The 25,503-nt window shown below is 31.0% G+C and overlaps 2 protein-coding genes across 3 annotated transcripts in view; one reads left to right on the top strand and one right to left on the bottom strand.

Moving 5' to 3' along the window:
• Window positions 1-1,303: 1,303 nt before the first annotated feature.
• On the top strand, window positions 1,304-8,202 carry LOC143083937 (RING finger protein 145-like). 2 transcript variants are annotated; one of them, XR_012980949.1, is made up of 3 exons: window positions 1,304-1,441; window positions 3,840-3,965; window positions 4,892-5,984. XR_012980949.1 is itself a non-coding variant. In XM_076260345.1 (3 exons), exons 1-3 carry the CDS (start codon window positions 3,070-3,072, stop codon window positions 6,556-6,558), a joined length of 1,800 nt encoding a protein of 599 aa, XP_076116460.1. In that variant the 5' UTR covers window positions 2,950-3,069; the 3' UTR covers window positions 6,559-8,202. The 2 variants fall into 2 exon arrangements, 1 of the variants encoding a protein (XP_076116460.1); XM_076260345.1 differs by lacking the exon at window positions 1,304-1,441 and adding an exon at window positions 2,950-3,076 and having other exon boundaries at window positions 4,892-8,202.
• Window positions 8,203-16,334: 8,132 nt separating this feature from the next.
• LOC143083935 (uncharacterized) overlaps window positions 16,335-25,503 on the bottom strand; it is a 28,519-nt gene continuing 19,350 nt past the window's right edge. The window contains exons 17-20 of the mRNA XM_076260340.1: window positions 24,604-24,714; window positions 19,119-19,310; window positions 18,028-18,111; window positions 16,335-16,833 (exon numbers count right to left, since the gene is read on the bottom strand). Coding sequence (XP_076116455.1) covers window positions 16,561-16,833; window positions 18,028-18,111; window positions 19,119-19,310; window positions 24,604-24,714 — 660 coding nt within the window. The 3' untranslated portion in view covers window positions 16,335-16,560. The remainder of the gene's footprint in view (window positions 16,834-18,027; window positions 18,112-19,118; window positions 19,311-24,603; window positions 24,715-25,503) is intronic.

Below are 25,503 nucleotides of genomic sequence, written 5' to 3'. Positions count from 1 at the left end.
AAAAAGACTATGTAATAGATATGCATGATAAAATCGAAGCGGTGACTAACTATAGAATAAAAACAGACAAATTAAACAACCCCAAAAAGCACACAAAAGTTCATAGCCGAGTCAACAAAAGCGGCAATCACACAAAGTAACGTCATATTAGAATTTCTTAAACTATCCCAAAAATAGGATAGAATTTAAGATGGATTTCAAGATTAGGTTCGTTATATTTATATAACATTTATTAAAAACAATGAAATTTCAATACTAATAAATATCAGATTGTGGATAATTAATTGCATTATCTAGCTATGTCGGTGTTTGTTCTTAACCAAACTTTAAAACAAATATATCGTATAAATTTAGTTGACCCAAATTTAAGTCTAATAAATGAACTTGATGATTAATTATCTTTACCATAAAACACGAATACAAAAGAAAAACATCAGATTTACAACAACAAACGATAAGACTTTTGACAAAATCCGATGGGAATAAACAATATGACATCAAAACTAAATACATGCATTTTTGATAAAAAAAAAAAAAAAAAAAAGTACCGTGGCACTTCTTATAGCAATGCGAATTCTCACTCAGGAAAACAGTCAAAATCGAGGATAAGTCAGTTTCGGTAATAAAAAGATCAGACGACAGCAATATATATCAGACATATTTTAAAAACATATTCTTAGAAGGAAATCACAATTATTTAATTATCTTTAACATCTTATACTAAACACTTAATACTATTTTTTTTATTAAAAGGGGAAATAAACAGAGGAATAGAAACCAATATAGAATCAGGAAAAAAAGTTCGAGAAATTTGGAGACAAATGAAAAAAACATACCCAAAACACTCATCATGGACGTTACTATTTGTTAAGAAAACCCTTTTGACGATGAATCAAATGTGAAGGAATGGCATACATATTCTGTATAACTCGCAACTTTAAACATGTCGATCTATACTGATTTTTTGCGTATTTGGAAACATCGTACATTGTATTATTAAAGTGATAACGTAATACCTCAGATGGGGAAGGAGTCCTGGTGGTATTCAAATCTCCAGACAGAATGTATTACCGTGTAAAATATTTTATCGAAACACATACTCAACAAATACAAGGATATCCCTTTAATTTCATCTCGTTTCAATCTTTACGGTTAACTTCATACGATATACTTATATCTATCATACGTGGTATGAAGACATTTAAATTAAATCACACTTATTTTAATATCTTATTCACATTACTTTAAGTTTTCCATACACAAATATACAAACCATTACACTAAGTCTAAATTTAACATTTTTCACAACGTTGTTTGTAATTTGGCAACAGCACAGTATGGAAATTTCCGTTTTTACACCTTAATCGAAACATCAAATGTTAAAAACAATTGACAAAATTGAATTTAGCTTTTGTCGAGTGAAGGTCGTTCAAAATTATAGGTAAGATAGCACATACTGTTCAGAACATGTTTTTATAATAAGATTATTCCGTAATGTTTACACTGAGATTATTCTTTAATGTATACCTCTGAATCATAGAGTTCATAGTCACGATTTAGTTTAAATTGAAATTTCGAGTATTCTGAGTAGATCGGTGGTATATGTCATTTGTGATTTTGTTAAATATAGTTGTCTTTTGTGCCTTTGGTGACAGTCAAATGTTATAGTGTACCTATATTGGATAACTTTCACGTCCTTTGATCGATATTTGTATCATTGGCAATTGTTATTATTTAGTAAACAGTAAATATCATTTTTTAATCAATCACTTTGATTGACTGGTGTCCTCTGACTTAATTTATAAACAGCATCTTGAAAAGTATGTAAAAAAGAAATAAAATATACTTAACCTAGCTACTGATTTTCGAAATAGTTTTTTTTAAACGAAACCAATTTTTAGGATCAGTGGAGAAAATGCATTGGTAGCTCAAATTAGTTTTATTTAAGCAAACGTTTTTTTTTATACAAACGGAATTATCCATACACATCTAATTAAGGTCATACATTTTTTTCAACATTCATACCCAGATTTGTTTTTATCATCGATTTATGATTTGCGAAAAGCGGTTATACTACTGTTGCCTTTGTACATCAGCGTTCTATTGCCAGACAAATTCACAGCAGAATATTGTCTTACATCCCTAATCAAACGGTACAGATAGAGGAATTTTGTTGTTTTTGTTAATCTCCCATGACAACATCAACCTGAAGTGACAACACAACATAAGATTTCGAATGTTATGCATCCCACTGTAAATGCTGTATAATCGACTGCAAATGAACAGAGTAAAAATCTTTCTTTTTTCGTAAATAAAGACAACATTTGTATATCGCTGTTTGAAATTCATAAATCGATAGAGAAAAAACAAATCCGGGTAACAAACTAAAACTGAGGGAAACGCATCAAAAATAAGAGAACTACGACACAACAGAAACACACCATTAAAATGTTACACACAAATAAACGAACTATAATATATTAATGGCCATTTTCCTGACTTGGTACAGGGCATTTTAAGAAAAAAATGGTGGGTTGAACCTGGTTTTGTGGCATGCCAAAACTCCCACTTAAATGGCAATGTTAATTATAACATTAAAATGACAGCATTACATGACAGGACTACAATACAAATAACCTCAATACAGTTAATACTAGTATTTAAAACCACGACAACTCTATATCATTAATGTGTTTTAATCTCGTTGACTTTATATATATATAATCAAGTAACAAAATCAACAACACGATAAGCTTAAATAAATATACCCCTTCAACTCTGTTATATTGTTTATATCTTACGGTTAATCAGTTATATTTACAGACGTAATTTAAGTACATTTAAAAAGATAGTTTATTTTTAGATTGTATTCACAGTAAACACACTATTCTAAACATAGATGTATAGACCATTACGTTAAACCTAAAATTAAAATGTTGGACAGTTTTAAAAAAATCATTAATGGCGAAGGGTAGAAATTCCAATTTTCATGTTTAAACCGAAAGTAAAAATATTGAAAGATTGCCACATTTATGTTTGGTTATTGTTGATTAGCAGAAGTCGCTCAAAATGATAGGTAAGATTGCACCTGCTGTTCAAACAAATGTTTTCGTATTTTGATTATTGCTAAATACACTCATCATAGGTATCAGGACAAAATTTTGTATATACGCCAGACGCGCGTTTCGTCTACAAAAGACTCATCAGCGACACTCGAATCCAGCTAAGGTAAACTATGCTTGAGGTAGAAAAGCCTTAGTATTTCAAAAATTCTAAATTTTGTTAACAGTTAATTTATAAATATAACCATAATGATAATTCATGTCAGCACAAAAAGTGCTGACTACTGAGCTGGTGATAAATGTATACCGTTCAGTCTAAGAGTAAATAGTCAAGTGTTTAGTTAAAATTGGACTTTAATGTCAGTCACTCCGAGTACTCCGAGTAGATCGATAGGCCATTAGTAATTTTGTTATTTGGATTTCTTTTTTTCTGTTTGCGCCTTACATCTGATTTTTATATTTTTTTCTTTTCTTATTTCGACTTTAGGGGAAAATTAAACGTAAAAAAAACACGACCTATGTGTGGAAGTACAAAACTAGGTTTCTTGTGTTACGGTATTGTCTTTCATTGCTTTCTGTCATGTTTTGATTTATTTGTATCATTAAAAGTGTCTTTTCCTTTGACGCCGTCCTAGTAAGGCACATGTAGTCTACTTATTGAGGTTGAAAGCTGCACGTTACCCTCGGGTTTTCGTTCCCTATTTAAAGTTCTCAAATTATTAAAATGTCATTATCAAACGCGTATTTAAATACTTATTTCTTTTTTTGTAAATCTAGGTAAAATGAGAGATCACGGAAGTACCATTGTTGGAACGTTACAACGATTGCCGTTACTGTTCTTGATGGATGCTCTACTAAGCATGTATGCAACTCAAATGATATCAACATCCGTTTTATACATGTGTACGTAAAATTATAAATGACGGTACTTTTTGTTATTTCAATAAACACATACACAAATACACAAATGCAATAAGTATTAAGGAATGTAAAATGTGTCAAAAAGACTAATACAACCAAATACTTAAATACTAGTTTAATGAAAAAAAGGAATGTACGACTGTATACTACTCACATACAATGAAAATCATACTAATGTATGAATAACGCACACACTTTTTTAATCTAAGATTAAAAACTGACAAAAGAGAAAATGAAAACGTTCTCATTTTGGAAGTGTTGTTTGATACCAACTTGTCAACAAACTATTGAGAATGGAAATGGGGAATGTGTCAAACAGACGACAACCCAATCATAGAACCGACAATAGCAGAAGGTCACCAACAGGTCTTCAGATACAGAAACCAATTGGTCAACAACGTATTGATGGTATATATGCCCATGTTTTAATAATTTAACATTTTGTCATAATGTGCCTTCTATAGCTGATGATACAATACACCTTATTCACCGTTGATAGACGTGTATGACCTGCAAATAGTTAAACCTACATAAATACTGCTACACTAACAATATAGCTATTCCTAAACAATGCGAAAATAAATAAAAACTGCCATTTGCATTCACATTTAATAAACATCTGTTACGAAATGCTAGCTAGACAGCAATTGTGCTTGGTTAAAGTAAAGTACTAACTGTTCATAAAACGTAGAATACATCTATAGTATAAAGTAAAAACACAAAAATTCTGAACTCCGAGGAAAATTCAAAAAGGAAAGTCCCAAATAAAATGGCAAAATCAATAGTTCAAACACATCAAACGAATGGATAACAACTGTTATGTTCCTGTCTTGGTACAGGCATTTTCTTATGTAGAAAATGGTGGATTGAAACTGGTTTTATAGCTTTAGTATATTTCACTTTTGTAGATTTGGCAATTGCTGTCTTTTTACTTCTGCTGACCAAAGAACAACTCGGAAAAATATACAAGAGTTTGGTTTGCTTTCTTTTCATAATATCGATGTGGCCTGCTTCTTCGGAAAACCACATATGGAACACCCTTACTAGATTGACAGCAAAATATCAAACGTTTTTGACAATGACGAAGGAATCACCGCAAATACTGTTGTATTACCTCCTTGGAATGGCGTTTTTGTCCATTGCTACTTGCTTAAAAATGATGAGTTTGATATCAAAATTGTGCGTGTATTTTCCCAGAAGACTAGCGATAATTGGAATTTGTTTAAAAGTAGTGTATATCTTAGGTGATACAATGACTGGCGTATTCGCACCGGAATTTCTTAATCATGTTTGGGTCAGTTTGTATCATGTTGCTTTAATCATTTTGACGTATCACTTATTTAACATAAACATGAGTATTTATCTAATTTTACTGCAAATATACTACAGGATTTACTGGCCGAACACACAGTATTTTGTTATTAACCTTATTATTTTTTCTGTTATGGGTAAAATTGATAAAGAACGAGTACTGTGTTTGCTAAAAAATAGAATAACTGAAATCCAACAAGATTATGTGAGCATAATGAAAAACAGAATTGTTTACGTTCTCCTTCCTTATGCAATTGTGTTGACAATTTCTATCCCAATATTGTTATACAGCAATAACATTATCCAAGCTGGGACTATTTTTATGACAACAATCACCATAATGTGTACGACCAATATAGGAACGGTTGCCTTTATAACAATAATTACTCACTTCTGTTTTATTTTTCCGAAAATAACTATTTGGTTTCTACGTGGGCGTAAGTACGGAATTAATACCTCGGAGCTCTTAACACCTGCCTTTGTCTTGGGTATCTTAGCAATCCAGTCATTTCACAGTGATGTAAAATCTCATGGTATGATGATGTGTTTTGGCATTTTTCTTGTTGCTAGTACTGTTCTAGAAGAAGTACACAAGATTGTTGATTCGTTTTTGCTGGAACTTGGAGCATCGGGAGGTGGAATTACAAAGACATGCAAAGCGGTAACAATTATCATTGCATTGATAATATGTCCAATTTGGGTGGTTATGAAATTTTATGAAATTGGATTTGATTTAGGGATAATATGGTTTCTTGTAGCTACTTCATCCTGGATATCTGTGTGCATTGATTCAGTAGGGTCTCTGTCAGTTTACCTCTTGTTGGTTTTAGATAGCTTTAAATCGGAACCAATTGAACATTTAGATGAAATAATGTATGGCATTCGTGCTGCCATCGGAATAGTGCATATAGGGTTTGGACTTCTTCAAATATGCTTTCTCACGTGGAATATAACCACGATTCAATGGAGCTGGTTTAGTTGTATTATACTAGCCATTCTTGTTTACACTACTTATGAGCGAGTAACCAACGGATGGAACGAATTTCAAAGGCGTCGAACTGCAGTTCATAGACTGTCATTTCTACCAAATGCAACACAAGAACAGCTACTTGTTTTCAACGATGTCTGTGCCATCTGCCTTCGTGATATGACATCAGCCAAGATTACTCCCTGTAATCATTTCTTTCACGAATCATGTTTGAAAAAGTGGTCGTACATTAAAGAAACGTGTCCAATGTGCAATGCCATCATTAATACTGATTAGTTTGTTCAAAGGTTGTTAAGAACTTTGTTGAATGTACAACGGCATAACGTTCGTATGCCTGTCAACACTTGATGAAGAACCAATGAGATTGATTTTTGAAAACTGTTTTTCTTTTTATATTATTTCAATGTGTGAAACAAATTAAGATTATATTACATTTATCTTGATCAATACAAAATGATTGATAAAGACTATTCAGGAAATATGTCTATTGATGGAAAAGTCCGTCTTGATGCTCTTTTCTTGACTTCGAAAAAATATTAATTTTCTTTCTTCTTTTTTTTTAATTTCGCTGATTAATGAAGATAGATACATTGCTGTTGCTTTTCATCCTAAAGACATCGATAACTTGCGTCGACATTAAATTTTTTGAATGTAATATGTTTTATGACATTTCAACTTTATGTGTTATATTATTATTTTTTTTTTTTGATGTAGCCTGTGCTCAAAGTTTTCCTAGGTCTTAATTTGGTGAAAGTCAATTCAGTTTTACAAAATTTTACTAAACCTTTTAAGATGGTATTTGTTTACGCTTTATAAGAAATGGTGTACAAAATAAAGTTTTGTTTTCAAACTTGATACTGTCTTAGTGTTGAATTCAATTGTCTGGATTAGATTACTACGAATCTTATATTATTTACTTTTCCAGGTTTCAATGGAAAACATTGAAATCATTTATTAACTTGGTTTCAGGATCTAATTGACTATTGGCCATTTTATGGTTAAAACGCAAAAGTAAAAAATAAAAAAATGTCAGTAAGATAACAATCAAACACTTGTACGTAATGCATGTAAATTTAGAAAAAAAAATATTTGAAGGTGTTTGTCACATCCAGTTGACAAAAATACACATAGCATTACATTTAGAAACGAATATTTACACAGTATTTCACCGAATTAATCCCCACGCATGCCAAAATACAATATCTTTGTCAATTTGACATGCCCAATTATGTAAGAATTTGTCAATATCTATTAGAAAAAAATGCTTCTTTCTCTTTTCCTTTTTACCTTAAGGGGGATCGCGGGTCTAAATCATTTTTTTAATTTAATATAGGATTTCTCTATATTTTTCTATAAATGAACTTTCTTTTTAATAGAAAAATGAAATAACAATGGGGTCACCGTTCATTTACGCTCACAATCTGCCTTCGAAAGAAGCATACATTTTTGTTAAATGTATTTTATTTCGTTTGAAATAGGGTTTTTCCCGTTTGCTATTTGTAGTATTATTTATAGATGGGAACTAGTATAACTAGTTCGGATACTGCTTTTGTAACAGTATGTACTAATTATAAGTTTGATGTTAGGTGCAGGAGGCACGAGGAAAGTTTTGGCGGTTTTTATGGGTGGGGTTTAAAGGTACTATATAAAGTTTGGGATTTAAATGTATTAGTATCGAAGGTGCTCGCAGTTACGTCGAATTGAAGTTGGTCACATAGGTGTATGTGCAGTTGCTGCTATGTTTATTGTACGTACAGGCGTTGGAGGTATTAGCCGGGGGGAAAGAAACGATGCAAAAGAGGAACAATGTTATATGTCATTTGGTTATATATTGTTTCAATCGAAGAAATATGTACAATGAAGTAAAATAAAATATTGTATCGCAAGAGAAAATAATGTTACTGCGAGCAACTAATCCTATATCTGTGTTTGTCTTGTTTACAGCCTATTGAATTTAGAGATTAAATGCTTTAAATTCGGACGAGCAGGGCGAGGGAGAATTTAATGTCCTTTTTTTTCTGTTGATGTTATAGAAGAAATAGCGGTAATATCTAAATAAAAGGAGAACTAAATTACAGAAATCGCTTAAATTTTACAATTATTTAGTGTATGTACAGCTTTTTCGAAAACAACAATACAAAATATATGTCACCGATGAGTTAAAAAAGATAGTTCAAATTCAATGCCAAAAAATGGCATTTTTGCACCAAAGGAAGATAATTTGGAGCATTTTCAATGATATCTACATTTTTAAGGTCACTTGGGGCCAATACAAATTGATTTTTTGGAATGATTTTTGTACCATGTGATAAAATAACAACTACTAATGGTAATAAATAAAATGTGTAATGAAGAATTAATGTATATTTTTTTTCTGAAAATCTTATACCCGCGAGCCTCCATAAATGAGTAAATTTATATTTGTTACAAATCACCGTTCATGATGTTCATTTTTATGTATTATTAAGTGTATACGTATGGTTTTTTTAAACTCTTGTTTTGCATTGTATGTCATATTAAATAAATCTTTGAAAACAAGGCTTCGTTTTGAAAACCGTACTATAATTGTTGACTTTAACTTATTATGACTTCGATGGAGAATTGTCTCATTGGCACTCTTACAACATCGTCTAATAAATATCTTAAGTACATGTTCAAAGAGCAGCAACGTCTCTAGTAAAGTTCGAGTTGAGAAATATAAACTCAAAACAAAGGTACAGTGGGAATATTACTACATGTACATTCAGAAGGTGGGTTGAATCTCAATCGTTGCCAAACCAGTAAAGAATAATCTTAACAATCCCGTTCTTTGATTTAAAAAAAATAATATGGGTTCAATAAATTTGATTTGTATATAAAGGTGGGGAAATGAGATGAAAAGTACATACATACTGTGTATTTTCTACAATTTTGTTAGCAACGGACGAACGAACCCGTCGCAATATCATCTTTGCAACCTCTATGGGAGGAGATAGGGAAATATTGAAAAATAAATGATATTAGAAAAACGAGGTAAAAGCTGTTAGCAGGTGATGAGGTATTTAACATGTTTAGTAAAAGACTAACAAATCTAAATATTTGAAATCAAATAATAGCAGTAACAGAATCTTGCTGAATAGTTAACAGGCTATTTATATTTCAATGTTTATACAATTCAGCATCGAATATCGTAAAAACAAATATTTGAAATAAACACGAACGATTGTTTTGATCAAAAAATTGTCGTGTTAGGTCATCTTAGATGGGTCGAACTGATGCATGACACTTTCTCCGTGGATATCACTTGCTTCCGAACATTTCATTGACAATTTCATACTCTGAAATGTTTAAACAATTATCAATAGTATGTTTGTCATCGATACAATTGTAAAGATATAAGAGTAACGAAAGATACCAGAAGAACTATCAAACTCATAAATCCAAAATACATTAGTTTTACAAATACACAATGATTTATAGCTTGACAATGACTATATAAGATAGATTTCTTTTTGTAGAAAACGTACACACTACGACACTTTTCATAACTTCACATATATATGTTTTCTTTTTTCTTTTGAATGTTCGCGAATATATATATAAAAACCGGTATATTTCTTTTGCTTTTTAGGCTGGAAACATATTTCACGTACGTATATAAATGTTTTGTAATCAAATGTGTGTTATGACGTTTTACCTATCTGTTTTAGATATTTGTTTTGTCGAGGCCTGCGATATGTGTTTTCTTAGTCTAAATTTAGTTGAATTTTATATTTTCAATTTTACAAAATCTTACTTTAACCTTTAGGGCTGTAATTATTTACGTTTTATAAGAATACACTACAAACTCCTCAGAGTCTGAATTGACCAGTTTTTGTGCTCGACCAGTAAAATCGAGCACACATTTTACTCGACTAGTCTCGACATTGTCTCGACTGTACTTAACTGTACTTAAGTGTACTCGACTAGGTCTCGACTAGGTCTCGACTAGGTCTCGACTTTACTTAATTAGTCTGATTCAGTACTTGATGATCTTTGTGTAGTCTGAAATGGTCTTGACCAAGGCTCGACCTGTCTCGACCTGTCTTGACTAGTCTCGACTAGTCTCGACCTGTCTCGACTAGTCTCGACTCAGTTTCAACCAGTCTCGACCTGTCTCGACTAGTCTTGACCTTCAAATTTAGTTTTGACTGGTGTAAATCAGCCCATCTAACTAAATTAAATATTGATCTTGAAAAATTCAAGCTTATTAGGTAGTTTGATTTATTGCTGTGAAATGAAAGAATTTAATTTTACAATATGTAAAAAAAAAATTATTATATAAAAATTCAGATAGGCATGTTTAATTTTTTTTATAACTTTTTCAAATCAACTTGGATTTTCATCAAACTATGCAGCTATCTTACATATATATCAAGCTTACTGAATCCCATTTCATTTAGTTTTTTGTTGTATTGCTGTAAAATTTAAGAATTAAAGTAATCTTGGTATAAAAAGCTAGGATTTGCAATTCGGACAAAATAGAGATAGTACACTTTAATTTTTTTAATAACTTTTTCAAATCAACTTGGATTAGCATCAAACTATGCAGCTATCTTACATATATATCAAGCTTACTGAATCCCATTTCATTTAGTTTTCTGTTGTATTGCTGTAAAATTTAAGAATTAAAGTAATCTTGGTATAAAAAGCTAGGATTTGCAATTCGGACAAAATAGAGATAGTACACTTTAATTTTTTTAATAACTTTTTCAAATCAACTTGGATTTGCATCAAACTATGCAGCTATCTTACATATATATCGAGCTTACTGAATCCCATTTCATTTAGTTTTTTGTTGTATTGCTGTAAAATTTAAGAATTAAAGTAATCTTGGTATTAAAAGCTAGGATTTGCAATTCGGACAAAATAGAGATAGCACACTTTAATTTTTTTAATAACTTTTTCAAATCAACTTGGATTTGCATCAAACTATGCAGCTATCTTACATATATATCAAGCTTACTGAATCCCATTTCATTTAGTTTTTTGTTGTATTGCTGTAAAATTTAAGAATTAAAGTAATCTTGGTATTAAAAGCTAGGATTTGCAATTCGGACAAAATAGAGATAGCACACTTTAATTTTTTTAATAACTTTTTCAAATCAACTTGGATTAGCATCAAACTATGCAGCTATCTTACATATATATCAAGCTTACTGAATCTCATTTCATTTAGTTTTTTGTTGTATTGCTGTAAAATTTAAGAATTAAATTAATCTAGGTCAAAATAGCTAGAATTTGCAGTTCGAACAAAATAGAGATAGTACACTTTAAGCTTTTTAATAACTTTTTCAAATCAACTTGGATTTTATTAAAACTATATAGCTACCTTGGTGATCTTACTAAATCCCAGGTTGTTATGAAGTTTTAAAATATATTTTTTTCAAATTTAATGATATGACACTATACATGATTTAATTACATCAGTACACGTGAGTTTTACAGGTAAAAAAAAGCCCTACTTTTCTTAAACTCGTGTATTACTTATCTAGTGAATTAAAGCCCTGCGATTTAGATTTAACAGGATGTTGCAACTTTGAATAAATGTTATTTAGAATTTAAAACTCTGGTAGATGTGATCTTTTTAATAAGTTTGCCCCAAGCAGAAGGTATTGCTTTATAAATCACCACAAATCAGAAGAACTATTTTAATAATTTCTAATGTTTCATCCCTTTTTGATATATTTATATAGTGTATATCAAAAGGAATAAAACATTAAAGGAATTATATTAATATTTTATGTATACTTTTTCCCAAATTATGAGAAAAGATATATTTCTAATATCGTAGCTTTTTGACCTAGGTAAATTAATTAAATTCTTAAATTTGACAGAAATACACCAAACAAAATAACAACCTATGATTCAGTAAGATCAATATATTGCTAAGATATTTGTAGAGTTTGATGAAAATCTAAGTTGATTTGAAAAAGTTATGAAAAAAATTAAAGTGTACCATCTTTATTTTGTGAAAACTGCAAATCCTAGCTTTTTTTACCTAGATTAAATTATTCTTAAATTTGACAGCAATACAACAAACTTTATAACAACCTGGGATTCAGTAAGAAGAATACATCACCAAGGTAGCTATATAGTTTCAATAAAATCCAAGTTGAATTTAAAAAGTTATAAAACAAATTAAAGTGTACTATCTCTATTTTGTTCGAACTGCAAATTCTAGCTTTTTTGACCTAGATTAATTTAATTCTTAAATTTGACAGCATTACAACAAAAAACAAAATGACCTGGGATTTAGTAAGCTTAGTATACATTTAAGATAGCTGCATAGTTTGATGAAAATCCAAGTTGATTTGAAAAAGTTATTAAAAAAATTAAAGTGTACTATCTCTATTTTGTCCGAATTGCAAATCCTAGCTTTTTTTACCAAGATTACTTTAATTCTTAAATTTTACAGCAATGCAACAAAAAATTAAATGAAATGGGATTCAGTAAGCTTGATATATATGTAAGATAGCTGCATAGTTTGATGCAAATCCAAGTTGATTTGAAAAAGTTTTAAAAAAAATTAAAGTGTACTATCTCTATTTTGTCCAAATTGCAAATCCTAGCTTTTTATACCAAGATTACTTTAATTCTTAAATTTTACAGCAATACAACAAAAAACTAAATGAAATGGGATTCAGTAAACTTGATATATATGTAAGATAGCTGCATAGTTTGATGCAAATCCAAGTTGATTTGAAAAAGTTATTAAAAAAATTAAAGTGTGCTATCTCTATTTTGTCCGAATTGCAAATCCTAGTTTTTTATACCATGTATACCAAGATTACTTTAATTCTTAAATTTTACAGCAATACAACAAAAAACTAAATGAAATGGGATTCAGTAAGCTTGATATATATGTAAGATATCTGCATAGTTTGATGAAAATCCAAGTTGATTTGAAAAAGTTATAAAAAAAATTAAAGATGCCTATCTGAATTTTTATATAATAATTTTTTTTTTACATATTGTAAAATTGAATTCTTTCATTTCACAGTAATAAATCAAACTACCTAATAAGCTTGAATTTTTTAAGATCAATATTTAATTTAGTTAGATGGGCTGATTTACACCAGTCAAAACTAAATTTGAAGGTCAAGACTAGTCGAGACAGGTCGAGACTGGTTGAGACTGAGTCGAGACTAGTCGAGACAGGTCGAGACTAGTCAAGACAGGTCGAGACAGGTCGAGCCTTGGTCAAGACCATTTCAGACTACACAAAGATCATCAAGTACTGAATCAGACTAATTAAGTAAAGTCGAGACCTAGTCGAGACCTAGTCGAGTACACTCAAGTACAGTTAAGTACAGTCGAGACAATGTCGAGACTAGTCGAGTAAAATATGTGCTCGATTTTACTGGTCGAGCACAAAAACTGGTCAATTCAGACTCTGAGGAGTTTGTAGTGATAGGTATTAAAAAAAATTCAACACGAAACAGTGGATTTAATAAATTAGAAGTAAGAAACAAGTATAAAAACAATAATTAAAAGACATAATTATCAATTTGAAATTCTTAACTATGTAAGAATCTATCATATAAAACAAAATCGAATTACCTGTTGGTGTTTGTCACACAAAAGTATACATTTATAGCGTCATACCGATTTGTTGCAAATTAGATATTCATTTTGTTATGTTATTAGAAATAATTTCTTGTAACACATTGTTTTTATGAATCAATTAAAATCTTTTAAGATTTTAGCATTTTGAAATGGCGCATCGTCTGTTGCAAAGTTTGAGTTGAAAAATTTTAACTCGAAACTCAGTTGGTCCTGTTAAAATACTGCTATATCTACATATCCACGTGAAGTTAATTATCAGTTGTTATCAATCCAGTAAGGAATAATCTCAACAGTAAGAGAATACTTCCAGAAAGCAGAATATTCCTTTTAAGTAATAATTGTAATGTAATCTTAATATTTCACCTTTAAAATCAATAAGGGCTCACTAAACTTAGAACATACGCCAATTGTTGTTTGATAAGTTGGAAAACAAAACACATTATGCATTGATTGCACGTACGTTAGTATGTTACCGACGGACGAACAAACTCGTTGCAATGCTCTCTGTAACCTTTCTGTGCAGGGATAATGAAATGTAGAAACAACAAATTGACCAAAATAAATAAGCCTAAAAAATCTAACAAAATCAAAAGTAATCAATCGACGGTACATATTCCTTACTTGGCACATTTTTTTTTTATTCTCTTATGAATAGTTGGTTTATACTGGTATTGAAGCTAACTAAATCTCCTATCTGCAACCCAGTTGTTTAAAGATATGTTGTATTGAATACATTTAAGTTTATAGTGCTAGAATGTTCCTTAAATAACGATAGGTTCAAGAAGTAGTCGGGTTTGATGATCTGACATTGATCTTGAATTGTCAACTTGATTGTGAACAATACAGTACTACATCATTATTCATTTAATTTGAGATGGTTCATGCTGGGATACTAATATCATTTTACCTACTCTGTATTGATATGATCGAATAGATAGAAAAATATGCCGTCAAACTTCCAGTTAAGGTGGTTTCCTCATTTTTGGCAAAAATACAGAAAGCTGATAATACAAGGGAGCAACTCAGTGTAATGTCATAAAAAGATAAATATTGATATACATTGTTTGACTGACTAGAAACCAACACTCTTATCATTACTTCAATATGTCATTAACAGCTGCAATTAAATAAAATAGTATGTCTGTTTAAATTGATATCAGGGATGTCTTGTTGTCATGTAATCAACCAAATTACGTCGCTATTCGTATACAAATTTATCCACAATCTCGGTTTGTAAATCATAAGGTCATAATAGGTCTCGATTAATAGACAAGTGATCAACAACCATTTAACTGTGTAGTTAATTACTGAGAAGCATATAAATTATTAAAAAAATTAAAATTAATTTAGTATATTATTTAAATCGAATCTTTCTTTTTATATAGTGAAAGGATTGAAAAAATATTTGTAGCCCGGGTACTTTTCATAGACAAATCCTACGTCAAAAATTGATCGTCAGTTATACTAAAATATTTGCAATTTAAGACAATTTTCCCGGAAAGATTTTTTTGTGAAATGAGTTGCAGGTTTGATTGGCGTATGACAAACTGCATATCAGTTTTCAAAGGTGTCAGTTTTGTTAATATACAAGTTTCCATAATCATTTTTCACGCCATGCTATTCAATACGTATGTGTTGGACAAAATGATTGTGGTGATCAAAATCGACATGCCTTTAAATTATCGACAGTATCACCCAATCAAACAAGACTTATTCATTGTGAACTTAAGGTTAACTGTGTTGTTCAGTTGGTTCACAAATGTGCTATTCTTTGTTGTTCAGTTGGTGCTTATTTCAACAATGTGCTACGTAAATTGAGTTGTAGTCGGTGAAATTTGTTGTTTAGATGGTGAATGTGCTAGTAAACTGAAATTGTAGTTGGTTTAATTTTTTCATCATTTTAATTCTCGATTTAGTTATTATTTAATTGTTGAAAAAGTCATAAACATAATAGAATTTAGAATGGGAACGGGGAAAATGTCAATGAAACAGCAATCCAACCAAGAGGTAAAAAAAAAAAACAACGAAAAACACAAGGCAACCAATGGCTCCTTAACGTAGCGAGACAATCGCACACATGGTGGCGGGGTCCTAAAATATTGAAAACTAGTTCAGCAAAACTAACGCAACATTAAAGTGCGAAATTTATAAATACACCTGAATAAAGTTGTCCGTTGAAATACAGCCATTACGATTTTGACGGTTTAAGAACAGCAATGCTAGTTTTACCTATTATGTCTGTTTGTTTTGCTCACGCATTGTTGTCAATATAAAATATTTGTTTATGACTGTCATACCAGTGAGAAATTTAGTTAGTTATAAAACCAGGTTTAATCAACCATTCTCTACATTAGTAAATGCGTTTACCACTTCAGCAATATGACAGTTGATTTCCATTCGTTTGATGTGTTTGAGCTATTGATTTTGCCATTCTATAAAAAAAACATTCTGTTTTTGAGTTCTTATGAGTTCGGTATTTTTATTATTTTACTGTTTTTCATATCTTTGTTACGAGTTAAATATTTCAATCTTTCAAAACGAAACGAAATAAGAAAATATGCATCCAGATAAGTCTTTAAAAGTATAATCTAATTTGATAAAATAAATTTCTGCTACAATTATTTCAACAATGTCAGAAAAATAAAACAGAGCAAATGTCAATTATTTAAATCTCAAACAATTCCGTTATGATTAGATTTCATAATCTGCAACGCTTTCAACATCTAGAATATCGTCGTGTTCCGTCACAAGATTGAGTCTGTCAGATTGATTTGTCATACGACGCATTGCAAACTTCAGTCTGTTCTTACGCATTTCCAAATCACTCAGATTTTTACGTTGTTTAGGGTGACGTGTTTCACGATGTACAGTTTCAAAGAGCTGGTTCCCTGTTGTTTCGTGTAATGCATCTATTAGTCGGTATTCTCTAACTAATTCCAGTAAAGTAGAGGTAATGCTCAAAAGCTGAAAAAAATATTATTTGTGCATTTTGTATTTAAAGCATGGAATTTTGAACAAAGCTAATTCTAACGATTCTAAACATACTGGATATGGAAGCAACAGTAGTCTTGCTTAATCATCAAAATGGCGTACATGTATTTGATAATATGATGATATATTTCTAACAATTGATAGCCAACTTCTGTTGGTTTGATACACTTTAATATAATTGTGTTTAACTGGTTCAAAATAAAACATAATTTCTTTCAAGACCTTGGTATATTTTTATCAGTATTTTGTCATTTCCGATCAAAAAGATCATACATAGACATAATTTACATATGTAAAAATTTTCTGAAGAAATACACAACATGCTTAGTGACAAATAGGTCTTCTTTACTCTCTTGTTATTGTCTTTCCCACTAGTATAATTAGCAATCAAACCACGCCTCAGTTGTAAAGCAGAAGACGCTTAATTTATCGACCCAACCAGTAACGCTCATTTTGTAATTCATGTGACCTACAAATGCATGCAAACTTTTGTTTGTCAACAAATAGTGAGAATAAGTGTAGGGTTAAAATCATACAAAATATGTTTCGGCAACACATCAATACGCCTGTTCAAAATTAGTAATTTCAACATTGGTTGTCGTTTATAATAATTTTTCTTGTGGCTTGAAGAACTTTGTGCTGATGTTAAATTTGTTTGTTGCATATGTTCAATTGTTCATTGTATGCTTGGTTTACCGTTTAGAAATTTGTCTTTTGCTGAAAGTGATGTTAGTACATCTGGCTGTTTTTGTAGTTGTTTCAGAGACATATTGCCCTAGTCTGATTTCATTCAACAGACTTTGCAGTTTCCATGTCTTTCTGACATTGACAAACCTTCAAATGTATAACTTTAGAGTAACCATTCAATGCAATACATCAAAGTCAATTCCCTCTTGTTCTTTTGTTCGAATAAAATATGCCAAAGAATTTGATGGTATTATTTGCACACATTTGTAAAGCAGTGACTAGAACTGTAATCCCTTATTAAATGTATTTCAGTTTTGAAATTTTGCAATATATCTTACCATGATCCCTTTCACATATGTTCATCTATGAACTAGCAGAATTGACAATTTATAAACAAATGTCATATAAGTGTTAATATCAAATGGTTGTAGTACCAGAAGCAAATACATAAACACGCATTTGAACATGCATTATACTTACCTGCATAATGATAACAGTTGAAATGGCCACAAAGAATACAATCATGTACGCGCTCAGTCGAGTTTTCAAGGCTGTGTCACAACCCTAAACAAATAAAAAAGTGTAAAATTTATAGAACTAAACCTCCCGAAGATAAATAGCTGTATAGTTCTTAGGTATTTACAGATTTATATCTTGAACTAATGTATAAACTAGACCAAGAAAAATCTTGAAGAAAATATAATTAACTGACTCTATGTTTAAAATTTCATAATGCAAATGTGATTGCATGTCTCGCACTTAAGATTCACAAAACTATCGCACAGTTACTGTGGATTCATTGTACTAATAAATATTGAATATTCATATTCCTGACCCACCAAATCCACGAACATTGGTATCTTCGGGAAAAAAATGAGTCCACAGTTTATCTAAGAAAGACTCTTTTAGTTATTACGGTTTAAATTTCTAAAATGTTCCGTTAGATTTTACAGCAATTTGGTGCAACACTTAACCATTTACTGTCTTTGATTACTAGCATATGGCCAATGTTATTTTCATATAATACTAATCACTAAAATACGAATGACGGATGTTCAGTGTCATAGTATCGATTCATCATTTCCAGCTCTATTTTTTGTTGTTGTAATAATATAACACCATTGATTTGGGAACTTTGTTCATAATTTTATTACCTCACGGCTTCATCTTCTGAATCAAATTAGTAATGACACTAAGTACGATTCTCTTGGCAAACCCAATAAAGTTGTTTCCGATAAGAAGTATTCTATTCAAAACACCGAAAGCTACAATTTTGATTAAATAAAGGGATCTGTTCTGATATTTATTAAGTTACTAGTTTAATAATTATGAAAGAGTGTTCAATCGTTACATTTAGAAGGAGCAGTCCGGCCAATTAAAAGTAATAGGACAAGAAGGACGGTTATCCCCTTCAGCAAACAGAACAATAATGACACGTGAATAAAGTTACCGTAACAATATTAGTTTTTACACCATGTCCCTACAAAAACACAGATACTCATGATGAGATGATTATTCCTGTTTAATGTATTGCTGTCTTATTCTTACATATAAACATTAAACACACTTACTTCGGAGTGGTGCAAATTATTTGTTAATAAAGTTGTACAAGCGTTGGTAGTCTTTGATTCGTATGGATGCACTCTTGTTTCGCTTATACAACAGTAATCTGGAATTGATTTGCCATTCCGGTTAGGCGAAGACCACCATGTGGTCGACTGAAAGGAACTCCAACCAGCAGCTCCAACTCCACAACATTTATTCTAGAACATAATGTTTAGCTCTGATAGAAACAAAAAATGCTAAAAAAAATTAACAATCAATAACATAGTTTAAGGATATTGTAAACCATAGGTTCAAGCTCAGAGGGGGAAATACCGTAATTTTGATTTATACATTTTACTCAATATATTAGGAACACACAATTTACAAGAATGTTCAGGTTTTTTTTTACATAAGTAAAAAAAACTAGATTTGCCATTGCAAGCAATAGCGGATGGCACCCTTCCCCTATTGCCAGGCAAGCGGCAGCAATCTAGAAGATTCCAAAGTCAAAGTGTGCATCTACAGATTCAAATTCTCATTTTTGTTAAGTTTTATTAAGTTTGGAGCATTTTGCAATTTTTTTTACATTTTTGCTGTTTCCATGGTTACGGCGGCCATTTTGAAAATTCCAACTTCAAAAGTCAACTCTGCTTATGCTAGTGACCATCCCTGTAAAGTTTCATCCAGTTTGCAGCATTTTTATGTTTTTATGAAAATTTTGACCTTTTTGCATTGTTTCCATGGTAACAACAGATATTTTGGAAATTCCAACTCCAAATTCCACATCTTCCAATGTTGCTCATCGTTACTGTGAAGTTTCATGAAGTTTGGAGCATTTTGATATTTTTGAAATTTTTGGTGTAGTTTCCATGGCAACATAGTAGTTCCAATGAGTGCCAAAATCATCCAACACCTGTATATAGTGGGCACCTACATTGTATTAAAATATAATGGTTCTGAGTTCAAGCATATCCAAACAGTTCACCAAAACAAAAAACTGGATTTTTTCACAATTGTTTCGTTTCCATGGCAACGACAGCCATCTTGATGATGCCATCAGTGGCGGATTCAGAGGGGGGCGTAGAGGGCGTACGTTCCCCCTTTGCTCGGACTTTTTTTTTTTTTTTTGTAAAATGATTAATCAGACTACACTTCGTGAACTTTGCCATTTCCCGTGTACTCTTTATTTTATTTTTATGCGAAAATTCTTTAATTATAATAGTTTTAGCTGTAATCAAAGTCGTGTGTCTGTGATTCGCTATGGTGGAGTTGACCAGTGTATCGAAACAACTGTCGCTCAGTCATTTTAATATTTAAATTACAATAACACATTGCTTTTGCTGAGGATGACAATAATGACACTTTCAAAGCAACACAGGATTGAGCAAGAACGTATTGACTTCTATTTCATTATTCCACCAAACAGAAAGTAATACTCTATAGATATAGACTATTACACTCTCATGACAAAAAAGTTCCGCATCAATATTAAACACATACGAAAACATGTTTAACCCCAAACGCCCCAGCCTATTTTAAAATTACATAGCTGAATAATGATCCCCAGTCCAGTATGAGCTCTATATACATTTAAAGTCTAATGTACGAACAATTTCATTTGAGGAGACAGTCTTGGATATTTGAGAGAAAAAAATTGACTCTGATTTTTGCCTTAAACAAAAATTCTAATCGTATCTGGATTGAAAACAATAATCTTGTCCACATTTTTGCTATTAGAAACGAAAATTTCCAACAGAATTATTAAACATTCAATGAACATGATGAATAAAAACGGGCATATTTTATTTTGTGGCAAGAGTTTGCATGTCTGGCCGACATATCTGTTTCGCCGAACTGATATATTGATTTTTTTTTTCAAGACCAGACTGCAACCTGCCTGCTGGGTGTGGCCTTTATGTTTCAATTTGTCGGCCGTCAATCATAACTTCGTTGTCATTTCAGACTCATTATTAGCGATTGGTTGATTTGAAAACCCTCATTTCCTTTATTTTTGTTGGGTGAAATATATCAACCAAACATTTGGATACCAATTGCTTGTTTGTCTTTTTTAACTCGTGACTGTCGTATTTTAAATTTAATCATATAGCCCGGCGTACATCTTGTTTACAACACGAAATTTGTGAGGTTATGATAAACTTATTACTTGCAACAAACCGGCGAGAATTTTCCATGTCTATTTTTTACTGATAAGTCCCATGCACATCAAATTTATCAGAACATAGACTTTGGATCCATACTACTGGTATCATTTAATGATAGACAATAATAGGGAGAATACAGCATCGAAAATATCCAACCCTTACACTTTACAGCAACTACAAAATATACATGCCCCACACCAGGACCCGTTTAAAAAGTGCATATTACACTTTATATTTTATGTTTTTACCCCAAAAAAGGTCCCAAAAATTTTTCGCCTCGCTCCGCTCGCCGAACTTTAAAAACTTCGCCCAACCTTTCTAAAATCCTGGATCCGCCCCTGGCCATACCCCACTGCACTATTTAATGTGGTGGTCAACATTATGGTATAGTTCCATCAATATTGTTCAAGCCAATTCTGAGAAATAGTATGGACAAAAAAGTTTGGAAGAATAAAAATAGTAATAAGAAGAAAAAAAGAAACGAACAATAACAATATGTCACCCCAACTCCGTTGAGGGTGCCATAATTACCATTGCATCCTAATACTCTAAATATGTATATATATTTATATAAAAATACACACATAATACGTAACATGTCTATAGTTGAAAACTTCAGAAAGACATTTCACAAACAGTAATTATAATTGACTTGAGGGGAAATTCTTGTATATCAAATCAAGCTTTCTGATGCCCTTTTTTCATAAATTCATGGTTAGGTTTTAACTATAAATAAAATATGACTTTTGTTAGTCTTTTGGGCTTTTCTCGTTTTTTGCCATGGCGTTGTGTCAGTTTGTTTTGCCTTTTGAGTTTTAATAGCCTGTTGTTATTTTCCGCCTTTTTGCCAAATATGACAAAAAAGTATTCCTAAATCAAGATTGAAAGTAAAAACAAGAAATTTAATTTGATAAACATTACATTGCTAAATTTGAAGCTTGATAAAGGATTGGATGATGATTACAGCATTCAGCAAGCCCTAGACTGAGTTGTATAATTTCACGTATCATCAATAAATCATCGACAACAAAAATAAAAAAAAAAAATAACTATTACTTGACTATACCTCGCTGTCAATTCAGTTTTGTAGGTAAAAGCATTAGAATCCCTATATATATATATTTATTATTCTTTTTTTTTCTTTATTCTATTTTAAAGAAAACAACAGTTTATTAACTTATAAATATTCAGCAAGGGGTCTTATCTTATGACAAGAGATTTGAAATTGAGAGGATGTAGTATGTTCTACATATATATAACTAAACCAGAAAAGTGCTGACAACTCGGCCATTAGGCAGATGGGATTGTAACTTTTACTAGCATTGACATTGTCCCAGTTGTAGTTAATACAAATCAAACATACCAGACTTTAAAAAAAGTAGGAAATGCGTACGTTTTATTTATACAAGACCATTTAGAAGCACGCATGTCAGAATAGCTGAATCATTTTAATAATAATTAGTTGTGCAAATCGGTTCATTTTTGATTCCGATAACAATCGTACTTTTAAATGAATGATTAATTATATTGGTTGTAGATTTAAGATTTAAAAATAAAAGAGTATGAGAATGATTTGAAAATAAATCTATTAATTTGTTGTCTGTTCTTATACGTACAGTCGTATCCTACAGTCCAAACTGAAAATTCTTTTATTTTTTTAACTATTAATTAAATTTTTAAATTTGACAGCAATACACCCACCTACCAAACAACGTGGCATTCTGTAAGATCAATATATAATTGAGATAGCTGTATAGTTTTATGAAAATCAAAGTCGATTCGGAAAAATTATAAAAAATATTTAAAGGTTACTATCTGAATTTAGTCCAAACTGAAAATTCATCCTTTTTGACCTATTAACTAAATCCTTAAATTTGACAGCAATATAATTACAAACTACCAAACAACTGACATTATTTAAGGTCTATATATAATTGAGATATCTGCAAACTTTAATTAAAATCTAAGTTGATTTGAAAAAAGTTATAGAAGTCATTAAAGGTGACTATCTGAATTAAATCAGAACTGAAAGTTCTACATTTTTTGACGTATTAATTAAATCCCTTAATTTGACAGCAACGAACCAACTACAAAATAACCTAGAATTTTGTAAGATCAATATATAAATGAGTTAGATGGGCTGATTCAGGCCAGTGTAGACTAAATCATGTAAATTGAAAGGTTAAGAACGAGTTTAGACAGGTCGAGACTGGTCGAGACTGGTAGAGACTGTAATGAGACTGGTCGATACCATATTCAGACTATGGCTTTGTTTGGACTTGTTTGTTTGCTTTTTGGCCTTGAATGTGTGTCCCTTATATTTTATTAACTGTGCATTTCCATTCAGATATTGCAGATCAAATTTATTCGTTCATAGTGTATAAATTTACGTTCTTTGATTGAGTTTAGCCTGCCAATTGATATTTTATCGTGTGTTTTTCTGTGTTTTGATGTTATGCTATTGTTTTAGAAAAAGGGAGAAGGTTTGGATCCATTAAAACGTTTAATCCCGCTGCAAATGTTTGCACCTGTCCTAAGTCATGAATCTGATATACAGTAGTTGTCATTTGTTTATGTAGTTAATACGTGTTTCTCTTTTCTCAATTTTTTTTATATAGATAATACCGTTGGTTTTCCCGTTTGAATGGTTTTACACGGCTAGTAATTTTGGGGCCCTTGATAGCTTGTTGCTCGGTATGAGCCAAGGCTCCGTATTGAAGGCCGTACATTGACCTATAATGGTTTACTTTTTTAAAATTGTTATTTGGATGGAGAGTTGTCTCATTGGCATTCACACCACCCCTTCCTATATCTATATACCAAGATTATCAAGTACTCAAACCGAATTTATTAAGTAAAGTCGAGAGCAAAGTCGAGTACAGTTTAGTACAGTTAAGTACTGTCAAGATTATGTCGAATCTGGTCAAATAAAATTTGTGCTCGAGCTTATGTGTCCAGCACATAATATGGTCTTTTCAGACACTGGGCAGTTTGTAGTGTAACATGCAATATAATAAATAATTTACCACTACGTAATGCTTTTATATCTTATAAATAAGTTACGTTTCTTTTATATTACATGAAATGCTTCTACGTGCGCACTTGATGCAGTAAAACTGATACAGATTATGTTATTTTGTGTGTGTTAAATATAAAACACAAAAGGTATTACCAACCCAGTATTAAGTACTTAGATAATATTGATATGGATTGGACAAAAAGTAAAACCTTTTTGTTTCTTTAGGCTTTGATTTACAAATATTTTGATCTCGGCATCAGTCAATGGACACTAATTGTCTAAATAAGCATCTGGTCCAGTACGACTGGAACTTTTAATGTTAGTACATACCTTAACATAAAGTGTGTTCCACGCCAGAGATTTACCATCATCCCAAGAAGTATCTGATTTATAATAGTATACCATGTCATTAGATAGTTTTTCTGATGCTGATGATATTATCTAAAACAGAAAGAATATTTGTAATTAATAATTACATGACATGTAGGCTTCACGAGTATTCGTTAGTTTCATTGGCTAACAATAATCGCGCATCATGCAAAAATTAACCTTTATATCAAAATGAAATGTTACATTCGTGATGACACGTGCTTTTACAAAAAAGTAAAATAAAAACTTAATACAACAATTTGTTCATGTTCTTATCAGCCTAAACATGCAATTATAATAAATTTTCGTAATTTTATTTGATGTAAAAGTGTTGATCATGCACACATTTTTAGAATACAAAATTGCTTTGGTCAACACTTTTACACCCAAATAAAATTACAAAAGTGTTGACCAAATAAAATTGAGAATGGAAATGGTGAATTTGTCAAAGATACAACAACCCGAGCACATTTTGTATATTTCTTAAATATATTGCAAAAATATGATATACAAAATACAACAAATACACTAAATATTCACCAAGTGCTATCAAATGAAAATAACACTATATAAATTAATTTAATGCGTCGTAAGTTGATGGATATTTTCTTTATGGAGTGAGGGAAACTTTTTCTACTTTTATCTGAAACAACAATATATACACGTGATCGGTCCAAACACCTTTAATGCATTTAAACGAAAATCAATGCCAATTTCAATGTTAACTTCAGCGCTTGATTACGTAACGCGCCTCGACCAAAACCAAAAGCATTAACCAAATCAATCTAAGGTCAACTTTGCATGAAGGAGTTCCAACCATATTTAATTGATCTTTTCTTAATTATTAAACGGAGAATTTAA

Source organism: Mytilus galloprovincialis, chromosome 7 (genome assembly GCF_965363235.1).
Source record: "Mytilus galloprovincialis chromosome 7, xbMytGall1.hap1.1, whole genome shotgun sequence".
NCBI lineage: Eukaryota > Metazoa > Mollusca > Bivalvia > Mytilida > Mytilidae > Mytilus > Mytilus galloprovincialis.
This window is presented reverse-complemented; position numbering and strand designations above follow the sequence as displayed.

Excerpts from the sequence above, each read along its gene's own strand:
- LOC143083937 (XM_076260345.1), top strand. Across the intron at positions 3,966-4,891 it reads AACATCCGTTTTATACATGT|ATTTGGCAATTGCTGTCTTT; the intron begins GTACGTAAAATT and ends TCACTTTTGTAG.